General features: G+C 39.9%; 1 protein-coding gene across 5 annotated transcripts in view; it reads left to right on the top strand.

Moving 5' to 3' along the window:
* ehbp1 (EH domain binding protein 1) overlaps nt 1-15028 on the top strand; it is a 390401-nt gene that overhangs the window by 291805 nt on the left and 83568 nt on the right. For 3 of the 5 annotated variants that reach the window (XM_087991708.1, XM_087991709.1, XM_087991711.1), the window contains 3 exons: nt 2984-3131; nt 5479-5580; nt 10896-11026. In XM_087991708.1, coding sequence (XP_087847834.1) covers nt 2984-3131; nt 5479-5580; nt 10896-11026 — 381 coding nt within the window. The remainder of the gene's footprint in view (nt 1-2983; nt 3132-5478; nt 5581-10895; nt 11027-15028) is intronic. The other 2 variants (XM_087991710.1, XM_087991712.1) reach the window with 1 other exon arrangement.

Here is a 15028-nt window from a genome sequence, read left to right as displayed (position 1 = left end):
GGAATGCAGCCAATTCACAAACAAAACTAAGTTAAATAATATGTACTTGTGTGAAGAATGAATTTTACGTACAAGTATAAAGTGCACATTAAAAAAAACTGAGTGCCTCAAGTATTTTAGAATGATGAAGAAGTATCATAAGTGAAAGTTTAAAACATTTATAGACTTGATATTCAACAGGCCAAATACCTATGGCAATGCAATGAACAAACTGCATAACCAATAGTGTGGGAAGGACTTTAGGGAGTTCATCTTAATCAGAGGATTGGATAGTGAGGAAAAATTGAGGGTACAGATATGCTCAACACGGATTTATGTGACTCAATAAGTACCTCATTCCACCCCATGCATCTCCAGATACAGTGGATTATCCTCCGCCATTTTCACCACCTACTGTAAGACCTCATCATCAAAAATATATTTCCCTCCTCACTCCTACCTGCGTTCCGCAAACACCATTCCCTCCATGACTTCCTTGTTAGTCCATGGTCCCTACTAACCCACCCTCTACACTCTGCACTTTCCTCACCTGCTGCACAAGGTGCAAAGCCTGTGCACACACCTCCCCACCCTCACCTTCATCCAAGGCACTAGAGGATCTTTTCACATCCAGCAGAGATTTTCCAGTACACTCTCCCACCTTATTTACTGCATCCGTTGCTCTCGATGTAGTCTCATCTACATCAGGGAGATCGAGCACCAACTCGCAGAGTGGTTCAGGGAACATCTCTGGGACACATGCACAAACTAATCCCATCACCACTTCACCTCCCACTCCCACTCCCCCAAGGGTATGCAAACCCTGGACCTCCACCGCCAAATCAAAGCCAGTTGGAGGAAGAACACTTCATCTTCTGCCTTGGGACCCGACAACCACACAACATCAACATTGACTTCACCAGTTTCCAAATCTCTCTACCCCCCACCTCATCCCAGATCCAACCCTCCAACTCGGCATCCCCCTCTTGATCTGTCTTACCGGTCCATCACTTTTCCTACCTATCCGCTCCACTCTCCCCACTGACCTATCACAATTAACCCCCACCTAAATTCACCTATCACCTTCCCAGCTACCTCCCCCACCCCCCCCCCCCACCCCCAACCAAAATCTCCCTATCCATCTCTCAGTCGCCTTCCCCCTCCATGTTCCTGATGAAGGACTTATGCCCGAAACATTGACTCTCCTGCTTCTTGGATGCTGCCTGACCTGCTGTGCTTTTCCAGCACCACACTTTTCAACCTAGGAGAGGTGTAAGTGGTAAATACAGAGCCCTATGTTAAGGTGAGATTTTATTTTGATAAGTGTCAAACTAGCAGAAATAAATATAAGGCTAAAGTTTTAAAAAATTGTTGGGAATTTTTCATGGAGATTTCAGCAAATGGAGTTCCCATAAGTTGGAGCAGAGTGGAAAAACTTGGAACTGTTTAATGATGTTGGCAGCGAGAGGTTTAGTTGATGAACTATAAAGGACCAAATGCAAAGTGCATTCCTAGTGGGAATATGTTTACAGTTTAAGATTCAACATCACAAAATGGTTGGTTGCATGGGAAATTAAGTAATCTCTACATCATGAAGAAATAACTATTTAAGATCATGTTGCTTTTATGATAGGAATACATTTTTATTACAATTATAAGCTTCCTGGATTGACCAGTAAAGCATTATAACATCCTTTTAAAGAAACTAAGTTAATCCTGTTGCCTTATAAATATGTATTTATTCACTGAAGACCATTGCACCAAAAGCAGTCTCAACACTGTAGCTGAAAGTGATGAAATGCTGTGCAGTTTTTGCATGTACAGCTGTAAGTGCAGTCTGTAGAGAATAATAAACACAGTAAGTGTTGGAAGTGTGCTGCAAGTCAGTCCACATATGTAAAAAGAAAGTCAAGCTAGAATATAAAATCTTCCATCAGAACTGAGTTCTAAGGAATAGTCTTAATGTAAAAGTGAATATTCCCGATTTTTTTTCTATGTTTATTTCAGATTTCTTATATTTAGTTTTTTTTGCATTAAATAGAGAAGTTGCAAGTTCTTGAGACTGTTGCTCTCCATATTCAAGAACTTAGACCTAAAACTGAAATGCAATTTTGTGAAATTTATTATGCAAGAACAGCATGCTTGTGAAGTAATTTTGTCAAATCAAATCTGTCTAAGTTGTCCGTTAACTGAGTATCTAGAGGAAACGGCATTGTTTTTAAGGAGTGTAAATGGGATGCGCTTTGTTGTAACTAATATAATCTCCATTTCTGGATGTTTAGGTACAACAAATTCCCGTTTCTCTATTTCAGTTAGAATACTGTCACAAAACACAACTACATAATCCAGCAGGTGTTGCTGTAAATATTAATGGTAAATGTAATTAGCCTGCAAAGACACACGTATTGGTTTTCTAATAAACTAATATTTGATTTGTGTCAATTATATTACATGTCTAAATTGTGCCAGTGTATTGAAAGACTAAATGAACAGCATGTGCCACAGAGGACTAGCAGCTTCACATCCTCTTGGGCATCTTGTAGAGTTGTTTGAAGAGTGTTGTTGTTGTTGGTGTGAATACATTAACTGCCTTATCGTTTGTTACAGAATTGCATGCTATCACAAAATAATTTTAGAATTGATGGGATGATGAACTTAAATTGTGAATAAGTGTTGTGCGTATATGTAACAAACTGGTGAGATTTCTAGTGTGATTAAATAATCATATTGCTGCATTGGCAGATGTTGCTGTGTTTTCAGTTTGCTTTATGTATTAAAGTACGTATGGAATTAATGAGTTTGATTTGGTGAAATCTGAATGTAATATTTTTACTCCAGCTCCATTTTGAACAATTTCAGGTTAAAGTAGAATACTGTACACTACACAGGAAGAGTTCTTGGTAATGCTGTCTGAAGCATCATGCCTGTTATCATGATGATCAATTTTGCAATGAAATTGAGTTTTTGTCAATTACCGTGATGGCAGCTATTCAATATCTTCCAGCACCAAGATGAAGAGCGACGTCGCCAGTTGAGAGAGAGAGCTCGTCAGCTAATTGCAGAAGCTCGATCTGGTGTTAAGATGTCTGATCTTCCCAGCTACAATGAACTGAATACTGAAAAGTTGAGAGAAAGATCAAAGGCAGCTGGAGGTTAGTGAAATTTTAACTCTACTAACGCTCCATCCCCAGATTCCCAATCTGCAGGTGAAGGCTTTCCACAATCTTAACTCAGTCATTTTTCTGTCTGAGCATCTATTTTATTCTTGCTGCAAATGGTACAGTCCTTTTGTGACTCTGCCTCAGTATAGAATCTTCATTCACACTTACATTGCTAATTACTACTAGATAACTACTACTGACAGAAAAATATGAACATTTCAATGAAACTCGGGCAGTGAGATGGAAATTAACCTGAGCCTCGAGTTGATGTTGCATGAGCATAGAAGATAGGAGCAGGAATGCATCATTTGACCTCTCGAGTCAGCTCCACCATTCATTATGACCATGGCTGATCATTGAGCTCAATCCCTCTCTTCCCACTCAGCCCCCCTTCCCCATCAGCAATGCTACTTGATTTTTCACAAGAACCCCTCCTCCCACAACAAGAAGGGAAAGAAGAGTATTTAACAAGGAGTGGCTTGAACTGGAATATTCCTGGCATATCCTAAGGTCATGAGTCTAAATAAACAAAATGCAAGGTATTTTTCTTTACCAGAATATACTGAAATAAAACAGTGAAGTAGCTGAGCAGCTTCTATAACAGAGTTGTTGCAAATGTATCACTGATTTGTACGATGTTAACACTATCCTGGAATGTGGGTCTCAGATAGTTGACAGCATCTAAACATTAAGGCAGCTGGATTTTTAATGTCCACTGGAACACTTGTCTCGTAGTGGGTTCCCCTGACTGCACCAGGTTTCTTTGGACCAGACTTTACTCTGCTCAGTGTGAGTGTTACATTCTCAGAAGTAATGTTGACAGCATCTAGAATCATTGTACATCAGCACCATTGGTTCCCAGCCTTGTGGCACCACTATAGTGTCATGATTTGGTGACAGACAGCCAAATTAACTAACCCTCCCAATTTCCCCAGTGATTCATAACCAAACTTTTGAATAATCAGTACCAGATTTTGTGAATAATCAATAATAGCGATCAAGTTTATAGCTGAAATAAAATAATTAACAATTTGTTATTTAATACAGCAGCTTTAGCTGACCAATGTTAAACAACAAAGTAACCTAACTAATGTCTATAATTTAAACCCAATCTTCTTGGATTCTAGCCCTGCTCTCTCACAGACAGACAGATACACAGCACGCACACATTTAAGGAATAAATCAAAAGAGAGATGTAATTGTCCAGTTCACTTAAGTAGTTTCCACAATTCGCTATTTCATAGGAACATGGGATTGTATTCTGCTTGGTTTCTAAAGCAAGGAACATTCTGTGAATGCTTATATCTAAGATTCTATTCTCCAAACTGTCAATAAATTGATTATGAGAGGACAACCAGGAAGCAATTGAATTTCTGTCCTGTAGCTATGGTTGCCACATTCCTTCTGACAAAAAATGTTCAAAACAGTGCAAACGTTGGTTTCTCTGTCTCTTAATGCTATCTTCCTTGTGAGGCAGGTCGTGTTAACATTCAAGCATCTGCCATCTGTTTGAGCATAATGCCTTTCCAGTGTTAAAATATCTATAGACAATTATAGGACAAAAACCAACCTGCAAATAAATTCCAGGCCTAGCCTTATAACAAATATTAGTCTGTTTGTCTCTCTCATTTAAAACCAGTTGCTTGTCACAGGTCAAAGATCACCTTCTGCTCTCAGCTTATAGTTTGCAGCTCCAAACCAAAAATAATAAAAATGCTGAAGGTAGTAACTTCTGATGCTCATACTGCCAGCACCTGTACCAACCAAACTGTCAATCTGCACTTGCTTGAAATATCAGAAGCTACCTTCCAGCTAGTTCACATTAAGTATGGCAGTGCAATTAGGAAGTAAATATGGGAAAGAAAAGCACTTAAGGCTTTCCACTGAGACCTAGCTTGCAGCATATAAGTGTTTTAAGCATGCACAAAGTCTTGCTCACATCCACTACTGATGATGTTTCTTAAAACAGAAAAGAACGGATTGTGGCGTGTGCTCTTTGCTAATATTTTTCCTTTAAATACGGTTCGCTGCTTCTATATTTAATCAAATTTGAAATCTGGAATTTGTATTGCTATAGATCTTTCTGCTGATGCTAACCTACTAGTGTTAATGCTATTCATTTCTGCCACACCTGTAATGTTTCATGGACATCAATCCTGAGTGCTTTTGGGTCTTTGCATATGTGATACAATTAAATCTAAGAATAATAAACTGACAGTATTCATTGCAGCACATCCTGTCTGTCTTCTGCATGCACTAATGTGGAAATGCCCTGTTCACATTAAATGGGATGTTCAATGTATAATAAATGCTTTTGCTGATTTTCTTGTCTCTACAGGTGATACTATTGGGGTAGATATTAATGAGGAAGGCGCTGAATGCTCTTTTTTGGGAGGTGGAGAGGAACATACTAACATTGAAATTGACCTTGATTCTTTTGGTAATTCTAATTATGTTGTGCTGTTTAACCTGCATAAAATGCTTGCATGCGTTGGTCCTGTCTGTCTTCTGCTATTAATGCATATGTAAGTATAGACTAAAGCTTTGACTGCAGCAAAGTATAAGCTTCTATAGAACAAAATATGTACATCAATGTTATTTCATCAATCAAGCCTGATACTCTTGGTTCAGTTTCTCATTGCATGACACATTCACCTGTTTACCAAAATGTAATAAATTGAACTACAGTTTTCATCATACAGTTGATCAGCCTTGTTACTTGTATTATGAACCAGACCAAACCCCCTCAAAATTTATTAAGATAGTCTAGAACCTAACCTTTTCTTATTTTTAAAGATAAATGCAAGGCCTTGTGTTTTGGATGCAATTCAATCGGTCAAATTACTAGGCTTGAAACAAAATAGACTTTATTCATATTCTATAGTTAAAATACAGACAAAATAAAAACAAACGAGAAGAATTGGCTTAACTGTAACTTTATTGAAATGCTTAACAAAATATATATTAATTACTGCTAATTAACTATAGCAGCATCCCCTGAGCACACCCTTGGCAAAGGCAAATTCGGTAAAATAAATTGTTTCTCATGCAATTCTAGCAGAAGAAAGAGAACCCCAGCTTTTAGCTATAATTGGGAGAGGGGTAAGAGGTTCCACATCTAGACCCCTGCTACTGAAGGCTAAACTTGAAAAAAAATCCTGGTTCTGTGGGAGTTTGACTTCAGTCCAACTTTATATAAAAAAAAACCTAAGGCATCTTAAGCTGGTACTTCATTGGCTTTGGAGTAGATTGCATGGCACCGTTTCTCAGCTTTTCTTCATTTTTAAAAAAAGGACCAAATACACCTCTTAAAGCCATAGAATTGTCACATTTGTTTACAGCAAACTCTTAGTTTCACAACACTTTCAGGTATATTATTACATTGGAGTTTAGCCTAGACAATAAGCAATAGGAACAGGAGGAGGCCGCTCAGACCTTTGAGCTTGCTCTGCCATTCAATAGGATCATGGCTGACCTGACATTCCTGAGGTCCACTTTATTTAATTTCCCCGTAACTCTTGATTCCCCTACTCATCAAGAGTCAATCTATCCCAACCTTATATATTCACAAGGACTCTGCCAAAGAAAGCTATGGGGGCAAGGAGTTCCAAAGACTGTCACCCCACTGAGACTCTTCATCTCAGTCTTAAATTGGCGTCCCTTTAATTTGAGACAATGCCACATTGTCCTAGACTCTCCCATGAGGAGAAACATCCTCTCAACAATTACCCTATCAAGCACCTTCATATTTCAATGAGATCACTTCTCACTCTTTGCAACACCAGTTTAGCCGTTGCTGATAGGACAATCCCTCCATACCAGATATCATCCTAATCAACTTTCTCTGAACTGCTTCTACTAAAATATAAATTTTCCTTAATTAAGGGGACCAAAATTGCTCATAGAACTCCAGATGTGGTCTCACCAGCACCTTGTACAATTGCAGTAAGACTTCCCTATTGTTATACTCCAACCCCCTTGAAATAAGGGCCAACATTCCATTAGTCTTCCTGATTGCCTACTGCACTGTGTGCGAGTTTTTTGTGTTTCATGTATGAGTATGCCAAGATAATTTATGTTACAGCTTTTTCCCATTTAAATAATATTGTTGTTTTGTTCTCCCTTCCAAAGTGAACAACTTCACAATTTCCCACATTACACTGCATTTGCTAACTTTTTAACCTAATTACTTAACCTAGCAACATCTCTTTGTAAGCTATATATATCTCTGTCACAACCTACCTGTCTACCTATTTTTCTGTCATCCACAAATTTGGCTACAGTGCATTCATTTCCTTTTTCCAAGTGATGAATATATTATAAACAGTTGTAGTTCCAGCACGATCCCTGTGGAACCCCATTGGTCATGAGTTGCCAACCTGAAAAAGAACCTTAATCATTGTTTCCTACCCATGAATCATGCTCTATTCATGCCAGTAACCCTACCTCCAACTCTGTGGGTTTTTATCTTATGACTTAGCCTTTTCATGGGATATCTTGCTGAACACCTTCTGGAAGTCCAAATACAACACATCTAATGGTTCTCTTTTGTCCACTCTCCTTGAGACCTCCTCAAAAAGTTGTAATAAATTAGTCAGATATGATTTCCCTTTCATGTAGCTATGCTGGCTCTGCTTATAATTTTCCTAATGTTCTGCTATTATTTCCTTAACAGCTGATTCCAACATTTTTCCAATAACAGATGTTGGGGTTAATGTTCTTCTGTTACTCGCTTTTTGCCTCCCTCCTTTTTGAATAGTGGTGTTCCATTGGCAATTTTCCAATCCTCTGGTACTTGTCCAGAATCCACCAAGTTTTGGAAAATGACAGTCAATGCATTCATTATCTCTGTAGCTACCTCTTTTAGTATCCTAGGATGTAAGCCTTTAGAGCTAGGGTTCTTATCTGCCTTTAAGCTCATTAGCTTGTCTATTACTACTTTGGTGATGGTGCTACATAATTCCTCCCTGTATTCTTTAGTATTAGCATTAGTAGAATGTTCAAAATATCCTCCATCATCAAGGCATATTTGTTTACCTACTCTGCCATTTCCTTGATCCCATACTGTTTTCCCAGATCAATTTTATCACTTCATTCTCTCTCTTCCTTATATATTTAATGAAATTCTTATTGTTAGTATTCATGTTCCTTGCTAGTTCCCTGTCTTTATTACCTTTTTTGTTTTCCTTTGCTGGATTCTGAATTTATCCCAGTCTTCGGAGTTATCACTGACTTTGGCCTTGTTACATGTTTTAGTTTTAACTTAATACTCTGCTTAACATCCTTGGCTTGACATTTTTGGCTTTGGTATATAAATGTCTGCTCACACTTGCTGCAGTCTTAAAACATCAGGACCATGTCATTACCTGACAAACATGAACCCACATTCTGAGAGAATTTGCATAAGATTTGATTGCAACAAGAAGATGCAACTCCAGTTGGATTGAGTGGGATTGGTTTGATACAGTGTAGAGAATGCACTTATGAGATAGTTTTCCATAGTGTTACTATATTATTTCAAACAAATATATGTTCCAGAAGTCACCGTGGCACTATTAGCAACAATCATTTTGGACAATACCTTCCTTACAGCTAGTAAATAAAACAAATTCACTAGCCAATAAATTCCCTTTTCTGGTGCTAATTATTATATAGCGAAATGGCAATGAGTCATATTTGGAGAACATGTAATTACAGTTGTGTTAAAGTTGTCAGCCTTTCCTGCCAGCAGAATTGCAAATCCAAAGAAATGATATCCATGATAAGCAAAAATACAAGATTGGTAACTCCAGATTAGCCAGGTTTGTGCAAACTTGTCTTGTGACAGCCACTACCAAATCAGATTATAGTGAGGCCACACGAGAGCATGAAGTCCCAGAGTTTTTAGATTTTGCCCAGCAACATACAAGTGCGGAAATCATGTAGTCAATGTAGAAAAAACATGCTGGACTTGTCCAAAGACAGGGAGAAAGTGGGAACTGCAGATGCTGGAGATCAGAGCTTAAAAATGTGTTGCTGGAAAAGGGCTTATGCCCGAAACGTCGATTCTCCTGTTCCTTGGATGCTGCCTGACCTGCTGCGCTTGTCCAAAGACAACACATGAAGCATATTTGTTTACTGAGGTTTTCCAGAGCTAACTACTACGCAAGTTCAGGCCATAATAAGATGTGAATAAATTGAAAATAGTAATTTATCACAAATTTACTGCTTCACAGTATTTTAATGTTTTTGATATACTGTGCATGTGTAGGCAAATCAAGTTACATAGGGGCATCGTCAGTAATCTCGAAGTTAAGCTGAAAACAAGGTTGTGGGCAATCCCCTTGCAATTTGACTCATCGCAACTTCACTGTATACTTTCTTTCCTTGTCCTCTGCATCTTTCTTCTGGTCATGCCTGATCTCACCAATCTCTTTTATATTTACTACTCATTAACAAACTATCTAGAGTCTTGATCTTTCTTCCTCATCTGTCCCCAGACCTTTCACTGATCTCCCAGCACCCAATCTGTATCCAAGTCCCCACCATCAAACTCCCTGAAACCCCACAGTCTTTCCTCCTCCTTTGGCGTCATGGTGGCTCAGTGGTTAGCACTGCTGTCTTACAGTGTTAGGGACACGGGTTCGATTCCAGCCTCAGGTGACTGTCTGGGTGGAGTTTGCACATTCTCCCCATGTCTGCATGGGATTTCTCCGGGTGCTCTGGTTTCCTCACACAATCCAAAGATGTGCAGATTAGGTGGATTGGCCATCCTAAATTGTCCGTAGTGTTCAGGGATGTGTAGGTTACGTGCATTAGTCAGGGGTAAATGTAAAGTAATATGGTAGGGGGAATGGTTCTGGATGGGTCACTCCTCAGAGGGTCGTTGTGGACTTGTTGGGCCGAAGGGCCTGTTTCTACATTGTATGGATTCTATGATTCCCCTCTAACAATTATTTGATTTAAATTGCTCGACTGAAACTCTCAAACCTTCACTTTCTGCTGTTCACATACCAACACAACCCCATCCCAGTTACATTAAGGGTGGCTGCCTAATTTAAATGGAAATCAGGAGCTTTAAGTGAACTGTGTGTTACTTGGTAAATGTGGAAGCTCAGTGTTATCACTGTTTCTACCTGTCTGTACTATAGGTTTAAGATAATTGTTCTGCTTGAGAAAATTTTACTTTTAAAAGCTGGCAAAAAAATTGCATAAATAGGATCTGATTGTGTTCTGGATGGTCGAATAGTGTAATATTCTGTTACGCCACATATTGCATATAATTGCCTATAAGAATCTTACTGTTTTATTCATGCACTACAGCTATGTCATTGCTATGCTTCTTTATTTTCCGCTTTAACTGAATTTTTAAGTAATTAGTAAGTGGATTTTTACCTGTTTTAACTCCATGTTGATGTTTGTATCTTAGTATTTTCCCTTTTCGTTGCTTCAAATCCATTTTATCTATTTTGAGATGAATGTGAGAACTTCTAAAATTTTTGGTAATTTTGTTGTCACAGTATTGGGAACAAAATGTAGAAAGTATATTTTTTATTCTGAAATCTTGCAATCATGGGTTATCAGTTTCTGAGGGAGGAGAGGTATGTATTCTAAGCCTGTTGATGTTTGTAACTTAATATTTTCCCTTTTTGTTGCTTTCAATCCATTGATTTTTGTCTGTTTCCAGCACAAATTTTTAAATCACAGCTTTTTAAAAAATGTATCCTTTGATAGGGAATTTAATATTGTAAACCTTTCTCTCATTTGTTAATTTAGGAACTCAGAACAGCAAATCAGTTGACATGAAGCTTAAGAAACTCATGGAGGCTCAACCGCAGGTGGCAAATTCACTATCTACTGCTGTCCAGAAAGTCTCAGTTGACAGTGCAGAACAAGAAGAACTCAAGGTTGGTTAAGGCAATATGTTTTGATGTGCTTGTGGAACTGGCTTTATTGAAATCTGAAAAGTGAACAAATCCTTTACAAATAGATCAGCCATGATCTTATTGTGTGGCAAAATAGGGTCAAGGGACCCAATGGTCGTCCTGCTGCTGATTCTTAACTTTGTATTGAGTAACTCAGGAAACTGGTTATGTTGTTATAAATTACTGCATTTCTCAGGGTTCTGCAAAAACCTGCATTCAAAGTCTGGATTTATCATCACACTGTAGGAAGAAGTAATGAAGGGGACTGGGTAGCAAATTAGATTAGGTGCAAGTCTTTCACTGCTGAAATTTAGAATCTAATCTAGCCCAGATCAATGAGATGACCTTTGCTCATTTACAGACTCTAATAGTTCCTGTGTGAATGATGTTAGGCAACTGTCCTAAATTCCTAATGGACCCATGACAGAAAATTACCTCAAATCCTTTGAATTTTCCCATCCAACAATAATTTACCCTAACCCATACTAAAGTACTCTGCACTAAGTGACATTCTCAAGGAGGCTACTGGGTACTTGTAGGAACCGGAAAATGTCACAGATGTAGTCCCCAATATGCTAAGATTTCAGTCAAGGTAGGTTCCGGCCACAGGTTAGAGGAAGCAACATATCAACATGAGCACAGAATGCTGACACTGATACTACCACCTTCACTGAGCCATTCATGTCTTTCATCTTATGAGTGCAAAAGCTGTTCAGAAAAATGCCACTTAAAGAGGACAGAGCATGACATTGAACATAAGCAATAGTAAGGAATAATTTCCCTTATTTCTCTATCCTTGTTTCTCCCAGTTTCTCCAACTCTGCCATATCTGTTCTGATGAGGCAGCCTTCTGCAGGGGGGCCTCAAAAAGGTCCATCCAATCTTTAAACATGGATGCCCTGCAACTGTGGTCGACAGGGCCCTTAGCCATGCCTGACCCATCTCCTGCACTTCCCTTCCCAAAAGTATGATGTTCTGGTCCTCACTTACCATCCCATCAGGCTCTGCATTGTAAGGATTGTAAGCTGCATATTCTATTGCCCTCAAAAGGATGTCCACAAGCAGACAAATATTCCCCTCCCCTCCGTTGTCACCATTCCACAGGGACAGTTTCCTCCATGAGCCTCTGGTACATTCCTCCTCCTTTCCCAACATCTCCTCACACTCTCATGACACCTTGCCATGCAATTACAGAAGGTGTCATTTACCTCCTTGTTCATTACCATCTAAGGCTGTAGACTACCTTCCAGGTGAAGCAGTGATTTACCAGCACTTCATTCAGTCCAGTCTACTGTATTCACTGTTCACAATGTGGTCTCCTCTACATTTGGGAGATGAAATGCAGACTGTGTGACTGCTTGCAAGAATGTCCCTGAGCTTCCAATTTGCTGCCACTCCAACACACCATGTTCCTATACCAGCATTTCTGTCACAGGTTTGCTGCAGTGATTCAGCGAACCTTGGCTCAGGCTTGAAGGACAGCATCTCATTTTCTGCTTGGGGGCCCTCTAGCCTCGAGGACTCAATATCGATAACTTTACAGCCTGATTCTCTCCTTCCATGTTTTTTCTCAACCCCACACCTGGTCCTGTTATGAGATTGATTTCTTTTAGCACAGTCACCCATTATCCCTTATTCAGTTGTTCTTCTGTCCTGACCTGCTGTCTGTACTTTGCTTGTTAACCTAGCCTTTCCATGTTTCTGTCTTTCTGGACCCCATCTCCACCTCTCCACTCAAACATTGCCTCCTGCCCAAAGTTTCTCGAGCTACTTACAGTTCTGATGAAGAGTCACTGAACTCAGAACTAGTTAACTAAACAGTTAAGATTAGATTAGATTAAATTCCCTACAGTACGGGAACAGGCCCTTTCACCCAGCAAGTCCACACTGGCCCTCAGACGAGTAAACTACCCAGACCCATTTCCTTCTGACTAATGCACCTAGCAATATGGGCAATTTAGCATGGCCAATTCACCTGACCTGCACACCTTTGGACTGTGGGAGGAAACCGGAGCACCCAGAGCAAAACCACGCAGACACGTGCAAACTCCACACAGTTGCCCGAGGCTGGAATTGAGCCAGGGTCCCTGGCACTGTGAGGCAACAGTGCTAATCACTGAGTCATTGTGCTGCCTGATGGCTCAGTGGTTAGCACTGCTTTCTTCCCACAGATGCTGCCAGACCTGCTGAGTTTCTCCAGCAATTTCAGTTATTGTTTCAGATCTCCAACATTTGCAGATCTTTGTTTTATTTTAATATAGATTTGAAAGAATTCACCACGGCTACAAAAATACTGCGAATTAATTATTAAATTCAAAGACACAGAAAATCCACAGGTTACTAACTCAGAAAACATAAACACAGACTTCCAATAAATGATATTAAATATTCCACAGTTTACACTACAATGTATGTTTGGAATAAAAAAGCAAGCAGACCTTTGCATTGTTTGATGTTAGCTGTATCATTGCTCTAGACATTTCATTGGACTTGAAATATGTTGCGGATATCTAATGGCTGCAGAGCCCAGCAAAATGAATCTATTGGCTTTAATATGATAACAGTCATCACTAAAGCAGACGATCTGATCATTATCTTGTTGTTTGTAGGAGCTTGCTCTGTGCCATTTGGTTGTCAGGTTTCCTACATAATAATGGTGAACACACTTCATAAAAATATTTAATTAACTGTAGGATGCCAAAGTTTATAAAAAGTGCCAATAAATACAAGTCTCTTCCTTGCGCTCCCTTTTACTTCTTTTCTATTTTTCTCTTTCAATCACTGTTTCTTTCTTTCTTATATTTTGTGGCCTCTCTGTCATTCTCATTTCCTTTCTATCTCTCTCATGTTATAATTCTTGCTGTCATGTTCTCTCTGTTGTATTATATGTCATGTTCTCATTGTCTCTGTTCTCTCTTTCACACGTTCTTTCACGCACGTCCTCTCTTGTGTTTCCTTTCAGTCTATTACCCCCCCCACACACATGCTCTCACTCTCACTCTCTCTCTCTCTCTTGTACCCTCCCTCCCTCTCTTGTACCCTCCCTCCCTCTCTCTTGTGTTCCCTCCCCCTCTCTGGTGTTCGCTCCCTCTCGAGTTCCCACGCCCTCTCTCTTTCCTGTTCCCTCCCCTCTCTCTCTCATGTTCCCTCCCTCCCCCTCTTTCCTGTTTTCTCTCTCTCTCTCTCTCGTGGTCCCTGCCTCCCACCCCCTCCCTCGTGTTCCCTCCCCCTCATGTTGCCTTACTCCCTTTCTCTCGTGTACCCTCCTCTGTCTCTGGTTTTTCCACTTTTGTCTCTTTTGTTCTGTCCTTATCTCTCTCGTGTTCCCTCCCTCCTCCTCCTCATCTCTCCCGCTCTCATGTTCCCTCCCCCTTTCCCTCGTGTTCCCTCCCCTCACCACGTGTTCCCTCCCCCTCTATTTCTTGTGTTCCCTTCCCCCCTCTTTCTCATGTTCGCTCCTCCCTCTGCCTCTCCCCTTTGTGTTTTCCCCTTCTGTGTTGTGTTTCCACACCCCCACTCCTGTAGTCTCTCCCTGACCCTCTTGTGTTCATCCTCCCCCCAATCGTGTTCGTCCTCTCCCTCTCTCTCACTCATGTTCTTCCAATCTCTCTCATGTTCTGTCCCTCTGCCCCCCAGTGTTTTTTCTCTTTCTCTCTCTCATATTCTCTGTTTCATTCTATTGCTGTGAGCTGCACTGGATTGGGTTAGTTTAGACGTCAACCAAAGAACAGGGTGTTTGGATTTGGCACGTAGGCGGGAATCAGGGATTGGGATAACAGTGTTCTTGAATTCTTACCCAAATGTTTATGACCTTTAGAGCATTACTTCCAGCTCTGCTTTAAGGTAATTTTTTTAAAAAACCTTAAACTTTTGACTGGCAGTCTGCAGTAAATCCTTCAATAGCCATTTGTTGTGTGTATGAATAAAACTGAGCTGAGCTTGCAAATACATTAGGGCAGAGACCTGCAGAACTGGTTTCCAACA

Source organism: Chiloscyllium plagiosum, unplaced genomic scaffold (assembly GCF_037043375.1).
Source record: "Chiloscyllium plagiosum isolate Xiang-an unplaced genomic scaffold, Cpla_swu_hap1 HiC_scaffold_10, whole genome shotgun sequence".
Taxonomy (NCBI): Eukaryota; Metazoa; Chordata; class Chondrichthyes; order Orectolobiformes; family Hemiscylliidae; genus Chiloscyllium; species Chiloscyllium plagiosum.
The sequence above is the reverse complement of the archived record's forward strand: the minus strand, read 5'-3'. Positions and strand labels throughout refer to the sequence as shown.